This window comes from Rhinolophus sinicus, chromosome X, assembly GCF_036562045.2.
Source record: "Rhinolophus sinicus isolate RSC01 chromosome X, ASM3656204v1, whole genome shotgun sequence".
Taxonomy (NCBI): domain Eukaryota; kingdom Metazoa; phylum Chordata; class Mammalia; order Chiroptera; family Rhinolophidae; genus Rhinolophus; species Rhinolophus sinicus.
The window spans coordinates 51,715,004-51,737,289 of NC_133768.1; the positions used below are offsets into that span (position 1 = coordinate 51,715,004).

General features: G+C 33.6%; 1 protein-coding gene across 4 annotated transcripts in view; it reads right to left on the minus strand.

The window, feature by feature from the left end:
• The window catches only part of RPS6KA6 (ribosomal protein S6 kinase A6), a 105,474-nt gene that overhangs the window by 67,355 nt on the left and 15,833 nt on the right, over positions 1–22,286 (minus strand). For all 4 annotated transcript variants that reach the window (XM_074323580.1, XM_074323578.1, XM_074323577.1 and 1 more), the window contains 4 exons: positions 18,700–18,759; positions 9,659–9,775; positions 2,223–2,304; positions 1,451–1,531 (listed from right to left, as the gene is read on the minus strand). In XM_074323580.1, coding sequence (XP_074179681.1) covers positions 1,451–1,531; positions 2,223–2,304; positions 9,659–9,775; positions 18,700–18,759 — 340 coding nt within the window. The remainder of the gene's footprint in view (positions 1–1,450; positions 1,532–2,222; positions 2,305–9,658; positions 9,776–18,699; positions 18,760–22,286) is intronic.

Consider the following 22,286-nt stretch of genomic DNA (forward strand, 5'->3'; position numbering starts at 1 on the left):
GATTGAAAGGACAACAACTTGACTTGGAAAAAAGGCCTGGAAGTACACACTGTTCCCCAATAAAGTCCTGTTCCCCTTCCGCAATAAAAGCTTTAAAAAAAAAAATTAATGTAAGACCCAGTATATATTATACTACATTATATATTATACATTATATACTATATTATACTATATTGTACTATATTTTATTATACTATACTATATTATACTATATTATATTATACCTGGACATATAGTAAAATAAGACCAGGTCTTATATTAGTTTTTGCTCCAAAAGACGCATTAGAGATGACTGTCCTGCTAGGTCTTATTTTCGGGGAAACACGGTAATTCTTTCAAGCTCAACCAAAGTGCCACCTCCTCTATTAAGCTTTCTCCCCTTTTCATATTTCCCTATAACATCCTTACCTTTCTTCCTCATCAGCATTACTTGCTACTACTTTTAACATCTCATTGTACTTTGTCTCTCTTATGGTACTTACTCCATTTGGTTTGTGTAATTAATTTGTTCACATGTCTGTATTCCATATAGATTATAAATTTCTTGAGATCAAAGACTGTTTCACCCTTTTGAGCTCAATTTCAAGCTCACTACAGCTAATACAGTGTTTTACACACAAATGGTATTTACTGATTAAACCAATGACATCCTGGAGATTCAAGGAAGTCTTCAGATACCACTATTTTCATTCCACTAGGGCAACCAGGGAATGAAAGAATAATGGATGGGGATTTCTTGAGGATTTTTTTATAGAGATAATTGGGTATATATTTTAACGTATTATTTGTCAGAATTACCTAAGAATAAAATATCTCCTACTTCTTTAAATTTCAAAAATTGAACGTGACGTAGTAGACTGTATCAGCGATTTAATGATGCATATATCTTTGAATTTTCAAGGGAAGCTGAACTCTACCATATCATGCATACCTTAAATTAGCAATGGAATTATGATTCAAACTCAGAACTGTCTGACTCCAAATTCATGTTGTTTCCATAATACATACTGCTTCTCACTAGTATTCCTCTCCCCCCCAAATTTAAGAAATAACTCAAATAGACTAATAAAACTACATGGTCCTCTTACACAGAACCAGGAGATAAGATAAATATGTTCATTATGAACATGTAAGAGGAGCACCGCCAAACACCAGAATATTTTGAATAAATTATCACAGCAGTTTATAGTCTACGATCACTGGAGGTAGCGTATAGAAATACTACCAGACAAGCAATCAGAAGACATGATCTTGTTACCTTAGTCAAGTTAATAAAAAAATACAAGAAATACAACTAAAAGCTGGAAATTGATTCTTATTTCAGATAAATACATGTTATATAGTTGAATATATTAAATCAATTTGAAGTATTTATTCCCTGTTATATTACTGTCTGAAAAAAGAAATCTTAATTCTCTAATTCCATAAATTTAAAAAAGAGATTATATACCATAGTGCAACTTGACAATAAATGGATGATTTACTTCCACCAGTATATCCCTCTCCATTTTTGTCCGAATTCTGTCTCGAACTGAAAATTATAGAAGGTTAAAATATTTTACTATTATATATAATTTTAATAGACATCCCATCAAAAATTCATCAAAAACATAAAATATAACTTTACAAGTGCCTACATTTGCAGTCTCTCTATATATATTCCTAAACAATAACTGCCATATTCTTAAAGCCAGCAAATTCAGTTTAGATCTAGATATGGGTTAAAGAGACATAAGCAGGTATGTGGCTAACATGCACTTATTATGTATTAGTCTCTATTGTTCAAATGAGTTTACTGATTAAAACTGAGCACAGTATTATTATCACAGCATAAAAAATGGTGTCTGTAATAATATGTAGGCAGTTGTACATTCTAAATATGTAATACCAATGTAGATGGAACAGCAACAAAAGAAAATATAGCTTAATAAAATAAGTTCACTTTAATTAAATGAAATGTATCACTTTTTATACCATTAAATTTTTAATTTTACTAACAATTGTCACCCCAATAAATTAAACAAGAATTTAACAGGGTACACACTCACTAAATTAAGATATATACAAATATCAAACCTAGAAATATCACTTATGAGCTAGAAAACGGTAACAATTACTAATTTTAAAATTAAATCTACTTACCTTATACAAGCAATACACAGCATATTTCTTAAAACAAATTTTACCAAATTCTATTTTAATAACGCTTTTTAATTTTCTACCTTTTAAAGAAGCTTTTTTTAACACCTTCATTGCATAGAGCTGCCCAGCATCAGGCCCAGTCTTCTTTCTAACAAGAAAAACCTAATAGGGGAATTAGGAAAAAAAAAAAAGTGAAATTCACATTTCAAGGTATTTTTGCTACACACACATATCCTTGCATTTTCTTTAATTTCATAAAGCTATGCCTTTCTCTATAAATTATACTCTTATTTAATATTTTCTCATTTTCATTCATTTAGTAAATCACACTCTCATACATACTACTGCAGAAATTTTTAAAAATAGATGACATGGTGATGGACTTTGAGAAGTTTGTGATATAAAAGACAAATAACATAACGAAAAGCAATTTGAGCTAAAGGAGCTCCTTTTAAGACCCAAGATTTTTTGTTACCTTAATAAACAGGAAACAAATGTGATGACCATTAATTTGATACCTTCATTCCTACTTCCCTATTGGTCCATTTTAGAAGTTAACAGGCATTTTAATCTATTAAGAATTAGATGTAATTCTTATCTGTCTGACAGATAAAAGAATCATGATAGCAAATTATCTCAATGAAAGTTAAACTCTTTAAAGTTACCAAGCAAGCTTAACTAATAATATCTCATGTTTTTAAACTAAGATTATGACTCATTAAAAACTTTTGAAAAAGCCTCAGTCATGAAGATAAATATGAATAGATTGCAGTTTTACAAGAGCTATTTATTAGTAAAGGGCTGTTTCATTTAAAAAAAAAACATAATTAGTAAATCTTGTTCATTGTCTCAACCTGCCATCCCCAACTCTAACAAATTCTATTCAAGTGTTGCTTAAATTAAAGATGTGATCAAATAACTAACTTGTTCACATAAAACTGCAGATGGGTGAGCTGTTGGGTAACTTTTTGCTTTGCCTCTTTCCTAAGGTATTGCTCAAGACACTTTATTCCAGATCTTTTATGTGCAATTATGTATCAGCCAACTCGAGGCAGAGGGGAGACATTTACTTTATGGAATCTGCTTTCTTCTATCCTGAAAGTAAGGCTTTATTTCAGACCTAAACGCTAAGACCATTTCAGGTTTAGCATTTTCACACTCATCTAGGGTACTGCTTCTCACACTTTTTGTGTAAATAAGCCAGTATTTTTTCCCCTTTCCTCCAATCCACTGTAGACCATACGCTTATAAAATATAATCAAAATGAATTATTTAGAAAAATAAAATTTAAGTGTCATACAAAATACAATCCCTTTTTAAGTTAATAGATTCCACACATAAAATTGCTGTTAAATTTCTGTAAATGTTTCTAAATGCTTACTGTCAGTTTTGAACATGTCTCATGTGAACTAGTACCAAACAGTTCATACCACACATGGACTAATCAAGAGAATCCACACACTAACAAATGGTTGTTTTTTTGCAACATAAAACTCTTTGGAGAAAAAAAAGAGCTTAGGGGTTGAACCAAATCATAAACTTTTTGCATATCACCATAAATATTTCTGTATTGAAAGAGCTAACAAATTAACCCTCTGTTACTTTAAGATCTAGTCTGAACTCCAACAAGATTTCAAAAAACAGCACAGAACCCTGAACAAGTGTTCATCTTGCCACATAAGATTACAGTGGCTTCATTCCATGGACGTATTTTGACTTGATTTAAACTTGGAAACAATATTCTTAAAAGTCCATAATTTTTCACTGATGAAAATGGTAATCATTTGAACAAAGAGTGCCAAATTTAACATACCTATAGTTCACACTCAGTGTCCTTCATAAAATACAAGCATTAGAAAATAAAAGTAATTTCTTATAAATGACCAGTGTTAAATAGGGCCTTTTAATCACCGATTATCATTCAACCTGGGTTAGACAAAGTAGGCACACAAACTAGATTATCATGGTGCTCTAAATGTCATAACACCTATTGAATAAGCTCAAGAAGCTACGAGCCCAGATGCATATTTTATCATGTTTTTTTCAAGTTTTTAGTTGTTGGCAAACATGTGGACTTGTACATTTTTTGTATAGCTGATTTAAGAGTCAGTTTATCAAAGTTTTAAACAGTAGATTAAGTGAATTGCCAACACACACACAGAGCTTCAAAACAAAGCAAATGGCATTAACCCTAATAACCAGACTCAATTTTCACTCAGTTTTACTGATGACAGCAAATAAATGAAGATAACTAGTTTCCTTTTTCCTAATCAATATCATGTGACCAAGAGGATAGCAACAAAGGAGTCCAGTTACTTTGTGAGCACGACTCCACAAGTACAACTATCTTTTATTAGTCTCTTCCAGGAAAGTAATTCTCAACCTTTTGGTATCAGGAATCCTTTCATAATGTTAAAAATTATTGAAGACTCCAAAGTGCTTTTGTTTTTGTGGGTTATATCTATTGATATTTACCATATTAGAAATTAAAACAGAAAAATGTAACTATTTATTAATACATTAAAAATAAACCTGTTACATGTGAGCTTAAATATTTTCATAAGGGTAACTATATTTTCCAAAACAAAAAACAAAAAAAGTGACATTGATTTACCTTTTTGCAAATTTCTAATATCTGACTTAACAGAAGACAGCTGGGTTATCTTATCTGCTTCTGCAATTCAATCTGTTGCAATTAAGTTGTTTTGATTCAAGTAGAGTAAGAAAAATCAGACCTCACACAGATATGTATTTGGAAAAGGGATGAGTGTTTTATTAGCTTTTCCATATAATTGTGGTTATTTTTCTGATATGACACAAGAACTTGACAAGTAGCAGTTTCTTCAAGATTAGTTGCATGAAGAATCTGAAATTGTCCATATTCTGTTATGTAATAAACCACTGATCTAACTTACACTTTGAATAAATTTTATACTCATGTCTGATCTGAAAATACCATGGGTTGGTCATCTCAAAAATACTGGTTCACTGAGTTATGCAGGTCTTCCAAATGTTGACAGTAGGAATCTCATCAGAAAAAAATCTTTTGAGAATTAAGAAGATAACAAGCTCATGGTGGCACATCAAATTTTTCCACATTAATTTTTTGCTTCAATGCTCAAATTTTATCATTGACAAAAATAGTTGTTTTCCATGAAATAACAGGATCACTCCATTCATTTTTTAAGAAATCTACTAAATACCTAATTTTAGGTAACCATAGCTTGTCAGTCATTCTTTCAAGTTAAAATGGTGTTCCACGAAAAAAGTGGCTAGTTCAGCTCACTATTCAAAAAGAAAAAAAAAAATCACACAAGTGCTGCCTTGAGATAACCATCATAATTGACATGCAGCTAAAGTGCTGTGTGTGTCCTCATTTTATCACACAACATTAAAAAGATGTGTACTCAAGAGTTGAAATTTAATAAGTTTCATCATTGTTAACACCTCAACAAGGGCATTCTTTAAGTTAAACTTGCTTTTTTTTTTTAAACTGCACCTGTGATAGTTAAGAATACAATGACTACTGATAGTTTGGAGTCACTGCCTCAATCGTGCCAAGGTGCCAGAAATTTTACAAATATTATCTTAGTATTATCATCAAATAGTTCTGACCTTGAGGATGCCCTGAAAGCATCTTGTGGATGCCCTGGGTGTAAGACAGACCATACTTTGAGAACCACTGTTCTACAACATAGACCTTAGCAGGGTTTAAAACAATGGAGTATAGAAGGGGCAGTCAAGGGAGATAGAAGAGGATGATAGTCCAGGCTTTCCGGAAGACACTTACATAAATCAGCCACTTTTCCCCTAGCTCTTTTAGCACTCACTAGTATTCCAATATGGCATCTAATAGAACCCATCTTTCACAGTCTAAAGAAGTAACTTTATTTGCTCATCACCTGATTGGTTCTTTTCAGGTCTTATGGTGAACTTTCCTTGCATAAGAAAACATCTCACTTAGCTCTCTTTTCCACGATCAACTATGGAAGAAGTTTCATGGCTTCAAACTGTTGTATCTAAAAACGTATCTTGATCAGAGTGATTTCTTTTCAGTCACCCTAATCCAATTCTTAGAAATTGTCTAGAACAGAAATAAGTGAGTTATTCCAATACACTCTGCACTTGGTGACATATTTTCCATTAAGAAGTACTGAAAGATCACGTAGCTTTAATGTTGACTGAAGACAAAGGACCAACTGCAAGTAGTTAAGATGTAAATATGTGTTTTTTTAAAACTAGCTCCTGATAGGGGTGGCCCATTAGCTCAGTTGGTTAGAGCATGGTGTGCTAATGACACCAACATTGTCGGCTGAATCCCTGCATGGGCTACTGGGAGCTGCGCCCTCCTTAAAAAACAAAAACTAAAAACCAAAAAACTAGCTCTTGATAGTTAATCTAGGGTTTAATATTTTCTTTTTATAATTTTATTTATTTATTATATTTATTGGGGTGACATTGGTTAGTAAAATTATATAGGTTTCAAGTATACATTTCTATAATACATCAGCTATATATTACATTGTGTTCACCACCCAGAGTCAGTTCTCCTTCCATCACCATATACTTGATCCCCTTCTCTCTTCTACCACGTTTTCCCCCTTACTTTCTGGAACCACTAAACTATTGTTTGTGTCTGAGTTTTTGTTTGTTTGTCTTGTTCATTTGTTGCTGTCAGTTTTATATCCCACATATGAGTGATATTATATGGTTCTCAACTTTTTCTGTCTTATTTTACTTAGCATAATAATCTTAATATCCATCCAAGTTGTCGCAAATGGCAGTATTTCATCTTTTCTTATGGCAGAGTAGTATGCCACTGTGTATATATACCACATGCTTAATTTCAAAAATTCATTTTGAAGTCCTATAGTTAAAAGGCTTTGCTTTAATATCATATAAGCCAAGAAAAATTTATAATCCAAGAATGTTATAATGTATGCTTTGTGTAAATATGACTTTGCATGTGAAATACAAGGAAGGCAAGTCTGACAATTTCAAACATGTTTTCATGTTTTATTTGATTGTGTTTTAAAATAATTTAAGTTGTTTTGTATACTACATTTCAATACATACATTAATGATAATTAATAGTATTATACTTGTTTTGTTTAGTACAGAATTGTATATTCATCTTTCGTGATGATAACGCATGCTTCTTTATTGTACAATTTTACAACTGATTTTAGTAGGGCTTTTTCCCTATTAAATAAACTACAAAGATATTTAATGTTTCAAGGATCTATATAGGCTAAAATTCAATTTATTGCATTTAACAATGAACTTTTGCAGAAAATCTTAAATAAGGCTGTAGCCCAAAGTTTCTTGGAATTGTTCCTACACTTATCTGATTCACAGCCTTGTCCAAATTCCTGAATAGGTTCAGCATATAACAAGTCACACCCACACAATGCCTACACAAATGATGCAATACTGATAAGCAAGTATGTTCACATCCTAAGAAGAAAAAAATATAAGCTATCTCCTAAATATTTCTTTGGTTGATAAATTGCATAAAGATCACTATTCTGTATTTGGGTATTAGGAATTTGTAGAAGGCTTCTATGATCTCCTTGTTAAACCAAAGTTCCTGCACAGACAAAGCTCAGTGTTCTCTGAATTTAATGACTACGTTGACAACTTGTCAGTGTGTTGCTATTTAATGTGAAGATGTTATTGAGGACATTTCATTATGTTATACACTGTATTCTCTCTATGAAGCCCCATGAGAAAAATTTCTCTGGTCTGTTTGATCCGTTTCTATCTTAAAGATACTGTCAATAATCATAAAATTAAATATATCAGCTTCTTTATAATGGCTGCTGGAAATTTTAAATCTTCCTCTTTGTCCCACTTCTAGAAGACTTACAGGCCGTTTCGCCATGCATTTGTGAAAAACAGTATTCCTTGCTTCACCCAATCTTCCCTGCTCTAATTTTTCTGCTCCCATCATGTTCTCCACTTATTTTAATTTAGTATTCATCTATGAAAGCCTTAAATGCTTTCTGGAACAAAGCTGGATATAAATAAACACACATATGAATAGATACATCAAATGTCAAAACAATTACTTCTAATGGCTTCAACTGCTTGCCTGGTGAGATTTTATTCAAGTTGATATTTAAGCACTTATACATATGGGATATGACAGAACTGCATCACTGTTCTTTGAAAATCAACATCATAAAAATGTAATGTAAAATAGTTAAAAGGATACTGTATTTTTAAAAACATAAAAATAAAGGTTACTCTACAGTTCAGTTCTACAAACACACACTCACACAATCTATTAAAAGTTCCTTCTTAGTTTTACTCTCCCCAACACAACTACTCAAGTCCTATTCTCCTTGTCTTCATATATCTCTTATACCAATTCACTGCTAAACTATAATCCACCTTAGTTTGCCAATTTTGTGTCCTGGAAATGTTTCTCTATGTTTATATGTTATACCTATACCACATAGATATTGGGCTACTTTAAGACAATTAATGTCTATTTTATATTCATCAATAATGCTTTTACAACAGTTGAGCACAGTGGGTGTCTTTTTTTCTTCTATGATTTTTATCAGGAAAGGGTTTACTGCTTTCCTAGAATTTGTGGTTAATGTAAAATAATTAGGTTTCTCAATTTAACAACGTATTTCAAAATATGTTAAAATCGATGATAATCTACATTCCTTTTAAAATGTTTCACAGTATAAGTAATCGCTGCTCAACTGCTTTACTTTTCCCTTTTGAAATTACATCTGTCACCCTGAAATTAGTAGTTTCTCTTTATCTTTCTTCTCTTAAACTGTTGTTGCTGTGTTCCTAAAGGCTGTTATTGTGTATATGCAGTAATTTTCATGTCTTAGATGTTAGGTGTACAAAAGTCAGGAACCAAACTTACACACTTCTCCAAAAATCATATGCTTAAGCACTTAATAAACAATTTTAATAATGAGTGCCAGAGTTAATCTTTTTCAATTTTGCTTTCTCCCTTGAAATTTAAGCTCCATTAAAAGGAGTTTCACATAATTGACATGTACCACTCAGTACCTACCGTTGCTGTACTTTACACACATACTGCTTTAACAGATTATATGAATTCATGCACTTATACATGAATTGATACATACATTCTGACTTCTGTAATAGAGCTAAGGAATATAGATGGAATCACCAGGAGAGAGCAGGCTGTGATTGGGCTAGCATGAAAACAGAGAAACAGGAACACCTTTTCCTACGAAAATCGAAAATCAAGCTACCTTGATTTAGGCAGCTAATAAAGAGCATGCTATATTTTGTCCTAGAGAAGTGAGCCCAGGGATTGGAAAACCTTGATTATTATGAAGAAGTATAAAGAAATGGGACTAAAAGTACAACAGAAATAAAAGGAGTAAAAATAGAAAGTTACCTTTGTATCCTTTGACAAGCCTAGAAATGGCACACTTAATCAGATTTCTATGTGCACACTTTTTTTTTTGCTAAATGTTTAGAAGAGAAACAAATGTGGAAAAGAAGTATTAATTACCTTTCCAAAAGATCCCTGACCAAGAACCTTGAGCAACTCAAACTGTGTAGGGTCTGCTTTCTCATATCCTTCCTTAACGTGATGAATAATAGGGATTTCTTTAACAACTCCTCCATCCTGTAAAAAAGAAATCCAAAGAATACTCATATCCAGTTGCAGCATCTTATAATAAGCTTAAAGGCAGAAACTATGCCAGAAATAATTTAATACCCATCTCCTACAATTTAGCACAGAGTTTTACGGGCTACTAGTATTCCCATTTCCCTGTTTTCTAATACATAGAGACACACCACCATCACTATCCCTATTATATAATATCATGTAAATAAAAGCACATAAAATCTATGCTTCAGCCTTCCCTTCCAACTAGGTAGAAGAAAAACATCAACAATTAAGTCTCAAGACCCTCACTGGAGTCTGACTTACGAGGTAGATGCAGAGAAAGTTAAGAGATAGACAAAACTTTGTAAATTGTAGGGCATGGCAAAAATGTGAACCTCAAGATTTCTTTTAAATAGTGTATTTTACTACACACTTTTAAGTAGTCAATGATATATAAATATGTAAATGTCCAACTAGTCACATTATTGAAAGAAAAACTGGCATTGACAAACAAAATCTGCAGAGCCCAAACAAATGTTTCCAGGCCACAGCTCTACTTTTATTAAAACTTTGTGTAAAAGTTATATGTCAGATTTCCTAACACTTGGATCAGGCAGAAAGGAAGCCACCCAGGGAGTGTTTCTGCTCCTTGATGCAGGACGCTACTCAGCTGTGAAGACTAGTCAAGTGAGCTGTAATCCTAGTCCTTAAAGAAGCACAGTAGCTAGGATGAAAAAAACAAAACAAAAAACCTCAGATATATTGCCAAGGGCTGGGATATATTATCCAATCTTCTGACTATATAGAGGAGAAAACTGAGACCTACAGAGTTTAAGCTCACAAGATTAGTTTATCACAATGCCTAGAAGTCTTGGTGGCTTTCCATTACACCATATTAATTGTAGGCTGGATGGCAAGAATGTTCTCAATAAATTCACTCTGGACCAATCAATGGTGAGCATGGCCAAAGTGAGCAAGAACATAGTCCCAAGTAATCTAGGCTTCATGGCAGCTAAAGTAACTTCCATGTTATAAATAGGTAGTAAAATATTCACTCTCGCAATAGGGGCATCTATAGGGTTGAGAAATTTTAGCTTTAAGTATTAGAAACCACTAATCAGTCAGAAATGAAGAATCAGCTCTGAAAGTAAGTTTTCCCTTTTGAAGGGGTCTTTTTTAAAAGTCAAGAGCCTTTTGTTAATGCAAATACATATGCTTTATAGCTGACACTTTGGGATTAAAGTATGGCCTATCTTTATGCACCTTTGCAATATAATGTATGTACACCAAATCAACATACGATTGCACATGCTTATTACTTCTACAGGCAACAGAGTTTTCATCACATATTGTGAATGTGTAGAGGTAGACCCTATATCTTCTATTTGAGATTTAAACCTGATGTAATTCAATTTTACAGTGGTTTGGCTTGGGCCTTTTGGAAGTTTTTTCCCCTTTCAGTGCTTCCCTCCCCCCAAACAAACCTTGATGACTCGGTTTGCTGTGCATTTACTATGCATACCAATGTCAATGGTTCTGTTTACTTCGGACCAGTGCCGGGCAACTTGGGAGGGGGTTTTTGTTTTGCATCTGTATGGGACTTATTCCAGACCCAGGGGCAGACCAGCCTCTAGAAAGCATTTTATCCTGGAATTGCCTGGCCAACTTCTCCTTTTCTTTGTTCTGCCCCTCCTTGTGTGTGTATAAAACCTTTTGGCAATATTAAGAGGGGAAAGGCAGTCTTTGTGAGAGAGAGTCCACTGTCTTCCCTTAATGCTGGCATTTTGGAATAAAATTGCTTTTCTCTCCACTAACCTTGTCTCTCGAGTTTTGGCTTTCGTGCGGCAAGCAGCCGGACCTTTTGCAAGGTAACAAATGTAGTACTAGTCTTCAAAGTATGGAATATAACAAAAACATACTTATTGGAAGTTTTCTCTAGAGGAAAGAACACTGCTGAAAGAGTCAACAGACTATTAATTTTGCTCCTAGCTCTGCCATGCATACGCTAAGCTGCCTTGGCCAAATCAGAAATCACTCCAGTGTTCTCACATGACAAGCAAGTTATGTTAGATGGGTCTTTAAGGTTCCCTCCAAGTTTGTGATTCTATACTGAACACAATACAGTATTTTTACGTTTAAGAAGGCACTTTAATTTCCGATGTGCTTAAGATCATCATTATAAACATGGGTCATTAGCACATCAGTTTTTTTCTAAATTTTCACAACTAGGAAACAACTGTATTCTAGCTAATTTCATTGAACCTAAGTAAAAGTCTTCCAAATGAAAATGTCTGCCCAATGCCTTTTCTTTTCCTAAAGGCCACATATGCCTATCCTTTAAAAACGCAGTCTTTCAATTATCAGCAGCATTGCCCTAAGTCTCCAACATGAAAATGCTACACTAGAATAAAATTACTACTTTTCTCAATAGACACTATAGAATATTGTTACAATGTGTCCTAACAATTTATTACCTTGTCTTTCCTACTAAGTTTCCTGAATGCAGGTATCACATTTCTCTCTGCATTAATATAATGCTCAGCACAATACTTGTTTGATCTTTTGGGTACAGACAGCCGAAGAAATCCACCCCATTTCATAAAAAGGGAATGAAGAAAACCTTACTTTAAAAAATATAGATTTCAATGGTAAAATTAACCAGTAAGAAACCTTCCAAATTTTTTTTTTTAATATATAAAGGAAATAGGAAAACAGAAGATTCATTCTGGATAATGGTATCGTGCCAATTTTGAATAGAACTGACTTTGTGATGGCAATAGTTCTAAATTTAATAAAATAAGCCTTTTCCTTAGAGTGTGAGGAATATAAATAAATACTTTTCCAGATTATTCATGGCCAGTATTGTTATTGCACTGTGCTATATACTCAACACAAATGGAAGGGCATAATGACCCCAGAATCTATACTTTAAAAAAAGGCTAATATTAACTGACTAGCCATCTGTCTTTTCTAATAAAAACACATGTTCTTAGGCAAACAGCTACTACTCATTGTATTACTAAATTAAGGCTAGTTTGCCTTTATGTGGACAGTTAACAATGCCCTAGCTGCAAATAAAAATCACTTGTAAAATATGTATTTATTTAATACATGTGTCTGGGTCCCACCTTCAGAGATTATAGTTCAGTAGAACTAGAGTGGTGCTCAGTCATGTGTACAAGTATGTTAAAACTTCCCCAGATGATTCTGATACATCGTCAGGATTGAAAAACACTAGATGCTTCTAACATATATATAGTTATATGACATATAAATATAGACACGCACACAAATATACACACATTTGCTTATTACAAAAATGTTTTATCATGTGTATGCCACTAGCTCTTTTTCACTTTCCAAGTATGTGATACCCTCCTGTATAATCACTTCCAATATTGATCCTTCTAATTTCATCTGTTTCCCAGCACATTCTTGTCTATTGCCTAAAATTCCTCAGACTTCCCAAGGGTATATTAATTTATGAGTACTATTAAAATGCGTTTTTTTGTCATCTGCAACCGTCCTTCCTTCCTCTACCTCAATTTCTTCTGGTTCTGCATCATTCCAAAAACTTGACAGTGGCAGCAATATAGCCCGAAATAAGGTAGTAATGTACTTAACAGTGATCCTTTTTTTTTCCCCTAAGAGTAAATCATCTTCAAAAGTTTCCCTATCCTGGTATAATAAAGTTGTGATATATCACCTTATCTTCCCCTATATATTCTTTAATCTTTAGTTATCTACTCACTCAACAAATCAACAACATTCATGACACACATGTTATATATCCGACACTGCTACACAGTGGGGATACAAAGATAAAATGTGAACTTGAATATAGCAAATTTTGTCAGAAATATCATATCCCTTAATGACACAAAAATACACAATATGTTATAGGCTGAATTGCATTCCCGCAAAATTCATAAACTGAAGTTCTAACCCCCAGTACCACACAATGTGGCTGTATTTGGAGATAGGGTAATAAATGTGAAATGAAGTCATTAGGGTGGGCCCTAATCCATTATGACTGGTGTTCCTGTAAGAAGAGGAAATTAAGACAGACACACACAGAGGAAAAAACATGTGAAGGCATAGGGAGAAGACACCCATCTATAATGAAAGGAGAGAAGCCACAGAAGAAACCAAATCTTGATCTTAGACATAGACTCCAGAATTGTGAGAAATCTTTTGCTTAAGTCACCTAGTCTGTGGTACTTTGTTATGGCAGCCCTAGAAAATTTATACTCAGTACCTAATTGATCTGTGTAAATAAAATTGCTACTGTGAAATTAAGATTTAATAACTTTGAAATAAGGACCACTTTTCTTTCCAACATCAAGTGACAAATCTGAGGAAAGGATGATTACGAGGTGTTTTTTTTTTAAACGTTGTATAAACTGTTGATAAACAGAAAAACTATTAAGGCTCAACCACAACCAAAATAGTATGTTCTAACTTCTATCTGTGATCATCTTTTTTTTTTTTTTTTTAAGATTTTATTGGGGAAGGGGAACAGTGTGTATTTCCAAGACTTTATTGTGGAACAGTATATATTTTTCCCAGGAACCATCAGCTCCAAGTCAAGTTGTTGTCCTTCAATCTTAGTTGTGGAGGGCACAGCTCAGTTCCAAGTCCAGTTGCCTTTTTCAATCTTTAGTTGCAGGGGGCGCAGCCCACCATCCCATGCGGGAGTCGAATCGGCAGCCTTGTTGTTAAGAGCTCAACAAAGTGAGCCATTTGGCCGCCCACCAGGAGCTCAGTGGCAGCTTAGCTCAAGTTGTTGTCTTCAATAATCTAGTTGTGGAAGGCACAGCTCACTGGCCCATGTGGGAATTGAACCGGCAACCCTGTTGCTCAGAACTCGCACTCTAACCAACTGAGCCATCCAGCCACTCCATGATCATCTTTTTTAATTTAGGGGGCCAACTATGCTGTAACACTGGAAAAACCAATAAAGTACAAAACAAACTGCCAAATACACTATTGCTCTATTCATTTGGCAACTGATTTGATTAGGAAAAAAAAATCACCTGTTAATCAGAAAGAGAAAGAGCTGATGACAATCTATTAGGAAACAATACTATATAACTCTATTACAACAGTTTCATAGGACTGTTGAACTAAGCATAACTACCTTCAGAAAACAGGTCAAAACAAAAGAAGCGGGATTTTTAAAGCCTATTTTTGTTTTGTTTTTATGTAATAATGTAACATCCATCCGTTCAAACATTTGCTTTATTTGTGGGTAGTTAGGTTAGTTTGATCACCCTTTGATTCCAAGAAGCATTTAGTGGATTGGTTAAAGCTTATGTGTGGAGACCTGGAAAAGCAGCTTGATGTAGCCTTCTCATGCAATGAATAATCCAGGGCCATTGTAAACCACGCCAAGTATCAGCATCCTTTAAAGAAGGCTAACAGTAATAACTATATAAATGTCAGAATTGTATCAATTTACATGATGACTGAAAATTTTAAAAGCGTGACAAATAAGTTCCCACTTAGGGGTGGTTTATTCTACTTACCAGGGACAGCTCTTTAGTTCCCTCATCTATAAAAAGTGAATAAAACCTGCCCTATCCATTACAGATCTGTTGTGAGTCAACTGAGAATTTTGAAAACCACAAAACATCTATAAAAATAGAAGTTATTGAATTTATTTATATTGTATCTTTGCGGTACAGCATACTCCACCTTATAGTGGCTGTCCATCACTATTTAGTTGAACAATAATTGATTATCCAAGTGTTTTGCATACCTGTAGTACAAAGGTTCCAAAAAAATTTTTTTTTAAGGGTAAATGAATAAAAAGCAGAGGCAAGCACCAACTTTACAAGGGAAGAAAAATAATGAAGTACAGCAAAGCTAAATGTGCATCAGAATGGAAAGACAAACAGAGCAAGGAAAAATACACGATACAGGAAGTTTGCCCTTCAGCTTAAAATCCTACTTAGGACTACACATGTGTTTAAGTAAAAATGCACTTGCGAAAGTATTTTTAAAGGATTCTTATGAGAGACTTATGTCAAGAATGGTTTCTAAAAATAGAAACTTAGGGCTTAAAAATATCAGGAAATCAGTTTTCTAATGTACATTTTTAGCTAAATATAACATTTACATTTCTGGGTAATAAAAACATAAATTAATTTAGTGACTTAACATATTGCTGACCTTGTGCTAATGGAATCACCAAAAAAATCTAATTGTTAAGTGAATCTTCCTTTGAAATCCTAAAATATCGGTAGCATTAAAAATATGTATTTTATTTCAGGAAATAACAACTATTCCATACAAACTTTAAAAATAAATTGACCATAAACTAACAAATAGAAGACATCTATGTTTGTTTTGACAACATAAAAAAATAACTCGTATCAGTCATCTACTAAAGAAGAACTGGACATTGTTGGGACAAATAGGGGACCAGGTGGTGCAATTATGATATCAGATATTTTTTTATCAATGACCTGTTACTTAACACTTTCCAAATGTGAAGTCTGTCTTGAAAAATGGAACAATACCTCATAACAAATCTAGACATAATAAAATTATACTAACTATAATTTAGCTTTGATAATTGTATGCTAGATATAAGTATATGTAGTTTGGGAAGCAATGTATGTATGTATGTATGTATGTATGTATGTATGTATGTAGCTTGTTTCAACTACCAAAGCTACAATAATTGAGATGGAGTGAATTGGTTGTCTAATTCAGTCAATTGCAAAACAGTATTAGGCCACACAGATACCTGAAGTTAAAGAATACTGTCTCTACAATCCTCCATTATTGGGGAAAAAAAAAAAAAAGACAACCAGTTTACACAGCTGTCATCATCACATCTGAATAAGCAACTACAAGGCCCCCCAAAAAAGTCCTATATATGAAACCATTAATCAAAGGGATGGCAAATTTATATGGCTAGTGTTTTTAATCACCCATATCATTTAATTGACACAAGTACTTGAACCATCACACAGTAAAAGCACATTATTTTAAATCCAGATAACTGAGGCCAGAAACTAAATCAAATTCTTGGAAGTGACTCTAGGCCCTTTATTCCTCAAAACTTCAGACTCCACTTTTTAGCTACTCAAGGTGACTGTCTAATGTAATCATACCAGCATCTAGCATTGTATATTTTTACTGTCTATTAAAACTGTACTTCTTGACTCATGTTTTATTAAAATTAGGAAGATAAATATTTGACAATACCCCTATGTATATGTCTATGTGTTTATATTGGCTACACATACATACATATGCACACATATACATGCTTTTTTTCTTCCTCCTGTGATGTGGGGCATGGTATTTCCTTGTTAATTTATTAATAGTGAAATAAACCCTTCCCCACTGCCTTTTGTATTTTCTTATACTCTTAACTTACATAAACTATCAACATAAATATTACTATGCCTTTTAGTCCATACGATCTATAGTTCTAGATGATTTTTATAGTTTATATTTAATCATACTCAAAATTAACATGTTATTAATATTCGGTATATTATAATAGCTAAAATGACATTTTATCTCTCATCTTGTTAGTGGGAACTGAGATTATCGTTACATCATCACTACCTGCAGAAACAGTTGATTTTTTTACATAGAATATCTCAAAGGAGAGTCTTGGATAAACCCAACTTAAATCTCTGCTTGTTCCTATATGAGAAAAATCCACTTATGAACCAGTTTCGGGGTGGGGGGGGAAGACATAAAAGTTGATTTTATCCACAACTAAATAAGAAAAGGATGGTGCTTCCTTATTTCCCACTTCTTTGAGTCTGCACAGTACACAGCTGACTTAACAGGAGGCCCACTGGGTCGTAAGTCTTGATTCTGCTACCTGTTAGTTTTATGACCTAGTATAAATCACAACCTCTCCAGGTCTCAGTAGACTAATCTATACAATGAAGGTATTATAAATACTATTTCTAATTCCAGCTTACAAAAATCTATAATTCTATGACAATATCGACAGAAATGATAATCATAAAATAACAAGAATAAGTGGAGATGTCTACCTTAGTCAGACCCTCCCTAAAATCTTAAGAACACTCTTCTGTAAAACTAGATCTTATAAAATGACAGACTAGTATATAGGCCTTGCATAGAATGACCTGATAGCTACGCAGCCTTTAAAACTAGTTAGAAACTTCTGAAATAATTTAGATATAATCCATTTTGAAAGCCAGGAAATAGATTTTAAATGACCTCAGCTTATCCTTGTAGTTAAATATTTCTGTGTTACATCTCCTTTCTACCCTAAAGTTGAAGACAATCTTAGTTTATTTTTTTCACTTTTCTGTGCATTTCTCTCATTTAAGTATAGTTGGTTACAATATTATATTAATTTCAGGTGTACAACATAGTGAGTCAACATTTATATACGTACCTTACAATGTGATCACCTCACTGAATCTAATAATCGTCTGTCACTGTGCAAATTTATTACAATACTATTGACTACATTCCCCTATACTCCCCCACCCGCCTCCCTTCTGCCAACCATCAGGTTTGATCTGTTTCCATGAGTCAGTTTTTGTTTTGTTTTGTTTGTTCGTTTCTTTTGTTTTTTAGAGTCCACAATAAGTGAAAGTTTAATTCAGAGGATTCTGTATTTAAGTAACCTAGTTACTCATATACTAGCAAGTAAAAATTTCACCCATTATACTTGGGTGTAAAATGGGTGAATTTCATAGCATGTAAATTATACCTCAATAAAGTTGTTTTAAAAATTAATGTATAAGAATTTCTCACAGAAAAATCTGTCTTATATTTTGAATTGCTGTTGTTTTATTAATAATTGGATTCACTTATTACTAACATACCTGAATAAATTTCTTTAAATGGCAGATGATTTTCTCCTTTCCCATTATTTTCTTACCTTATATTCTAAAAATGTAGCTTAGTAAGTTAACACAAGTACTTACTTGGCAAGAACCTGTTTCACCCTCTTCCATCGGCTCATCATCCATTCTAAGATCATTTACCTGCAAAATATTGTTCAAAAACTTAAGTTCAAGAGTACTAGACAAGGGTAGTAACAAAGAAAAATATAACCCTAGGCATTTCCCTTCACAATCTAATAAGACCTACACTTACTGAAACACAAAAGGACAAAGGACACATAGAAGGTACTAAGGAAAGGAACATTATTAGTAGAGCTTGCAGATTGTCCTTGACAATCCTTGAATTTCAGAGCTGTATGTTTCATTTCATATTGTTTAGAGCTGTGCTATGACGAATTAACATATACTAAACATATGACCTGTGTATTTTCGTTAAGACTGTCTCCAACCAAATATTTATCAGATGGTAAAAAATGCCACAGAAGAAATCTATTGTGGCATTCAAAGCAAGTTATTCAAAGCCAGTTAGGATGGGAAGAGTTTTATATAATTGCACTGTTGTGAATTCCTTTCCTTTCATTCAGTTCAATTAAATTTTTACTTCCTCTATAGAAGAATAAACTGTAGGAGAAAAGTATAAGTGGGCATGGGAAAAAAATTATTTCAATATACAAAGCTCAGTAGGTAATAACACTCTTCATGCACTACTTCAGGAAAAGAGTAAGTGTAGGAGGACATAGATAAGGGTCTGCAAGCTATGGCTCATGGGCCAAATCTGGCCCCCTGTCTGTTTTTGCAAATAAAATTTTACTGGTACACAAACACATCCATTTGTTTCCATGTTACCTATGGCTGCTTTCTCACCGCAACAGCAGAGTAGAGCCGTTCAGAGATACTATGCTTGCAAAGCCTAGAATATAAACTATTTGATCCTTCACAGAAAGTTTGTCAACTATTGATCTAAGATGTTTGAAAATTAAGCAACAGCAAGATGGTATAGCAAAAATAAATTTTACCACTGCCTATTTGTGAGTCCACAGAAAGGTAAAAAGTCAAAAGAAGTAAATTAAACAGAGCTTCTGGTGACAGCCAAGATGAAATAAGCCTATCCTGATTATAAACTAAAACCTTTGGACAAAATACAAAAAAGGAGCTGAGTACTCTGAAAATTAAACAACAACAAGCAGTTTAGGGAGGGAGATTAAAAAATTGGAAGAATAACCAGTACTCTGGTGAGTTTCCTGAGTTTGTTTTCCACCTTTATCTCCTGACTTTGACCCAAGGAGAGACTGAGTTATGGAACTCCACAGTGGGCATAAACATAATTCCCAAGAGAAAGCCCACTTTCTTGACAGAGGAACAGGAAAAGATGCATGTTTGAGCAGGTGAGCATGAGAAAAATCTGAAGTTTTCTTTTCCCCCATTTTTTCTTGACTCCCAGGCCAGTTCCAAGGCAAGCCCCAATCAAGAGAAGACCTTTACCTCTCTAGTCAGGAAAAGAGGTCTGTATGATAAGAAAGTGTGGGGTAATTTCTTTGTTGTTTTTTTTTCTTTTTTCTTTTCTTTTCACTCTCTCCTTCACTTCCCTCCAAGGACAGCCCCAATAGCCCAACAGTGCAGAACTGTGTGACAACATAAAAGGCTAAAACTCTGAGAGACACTCACATTTCTGATAAGAGGAACCAGGATAAAGGGCTCATGGGAACTGGAGTCCATAAACGAAATCATGGGGAGGATAGAATGGGAGAAGGAGATCCTTTAATTCTGTGTATGAACAGACTCAAGTCCTGATCTCAACAACAAATTGTAACAACCAACTGTGGAATAGAACCAAAGAAGCCTAACAAAGGCTCTGAAAACTGAACTGCAATATTAGCCAACACTCCTGTCTCAACACAAAACAGTCCACAAACCACTATTAAGACAGAATCCTGATAATTGAAATTTTGTTACAAAATGACTGAGGATTATCCATAGAAAAAGGTAATACCGCTTTTCTCTGTTACCTTAGTTACTGGTTACTTCCTATTAATACCATCTTATGACTAATTTATCATAAAGCTGTGGGTCTGAAGGAACTAGAAATAAAACTAATGTAAATGAGTCAAAGAGATAACTGTATCCTAAAAATCATTTCAGTGCACAAAAATGGCCTACAAAAACAGAACATTCCATTAGTCCCATCTCATTTACATTCAACAAGATACCAGGTTTTCAATATAAGAATATTCATTCCTGTAGAGAACATCAATATTCACTAAAATTTAGGTCACTTTCCCTGTATGAAAACAAAAATATTTTCAGAATTCTCTGGGACATCAAACATTTGAAAAGACAAGCAGATAGGGCTGTTATCCACCAGTTAAGTGCCAAATAGGGAAGAAACAATTTCCTACAGAAAATTCTAGGAAGCTTATAAACAATTATAAAGGTAGTAATAATTAACTCAGATACTGCAAAATCCAAGTGAATAGACACTCCTAGTGAAGAATTCTTTAAAATTACTTTCATTTTCTCAGAAAATAATTAAGTAGATCACTTTTGAAGATTCTGGGCAAATAGAAACACTAAACTGAGTTGCTGTACTCGTACTCACCTAATCTCATAAAATTACACGAGCCAGCCTCATTCTCTTTTCTTAGGATTGCTTTGGCTATTCGGGGTCTTTTGTGATTCCATACAAATCTGATGAGTTTTTGTTCTATTTCTTTAAAAAATGCCATTGGGATTTTGATGGGGATTAAATTAAATCTGTATATTGTTTGGCAGATAACCTTGGACAAAGGAGCCGAAAACATACAATGGAGAAAAAGACAGCCTCTTCAAGAAACAGTGCTGGGAAAATTGGAATGCCACTTGCAAAAAAACAAAAGCAGACTGCTATCTGTCACCATATACCAAAATTAACTCAAAATGATCAAAGGCCTAAATATAAGACCTGAAACAATAAATTGCATAGTGGGAAGCATAGGTAATAAACTTATGGACCTTGGGTTCAGAGAGGATTTTATGAATCTGATCTCAAAGTCAAGGGAAGTAAATGCAAAGATAAACGAAAGGGACTATATCAAACTAAAAAGCTTCTGCACAGCAAAAGAAAAAAAGTAACAAAACACCATCAACAAGACAAAGAGGCATCCAACTGAATGGGAATAAGGGGCTAATATCCCACATATATAAAAAACTTATATATAACTCAACATCAACAAAAAACAATCCAATTAAAAAATGGGCAGAGGACTTGAATAGATACTTCTCCCAAGAAGACATACAAACAGCCAACAAATACATGAAAAAATGTTCAACTTCACTAGCTATTAGGGAAATACAAATTGAAGCCATAATGAGATACCACTTCACATCTGTTAGAATGTGTATCATCAACAAGAAATAAGTATTGGAGAGGCTGTGTAGAAAAAGGAACCCTCATCCACTGCTAGTTGGAATGTACATTAGTACAGCCACAATGGAAAACAATATGGAGGTTCCTCAAAAAATTAAGAGTGGAATTACCGTATGACCCAGCAATCCCTCTTCTAGATATCTACCAAAAAAATCTGAAAACATTCATCCGTAAAGAAATACCATGTTTCCCCGCAAATAAGACCCAGCCAGACAATCAGCTCTAACGCATCTTTTGGAGCAAAAATTAATGTAAGACCCAGTAT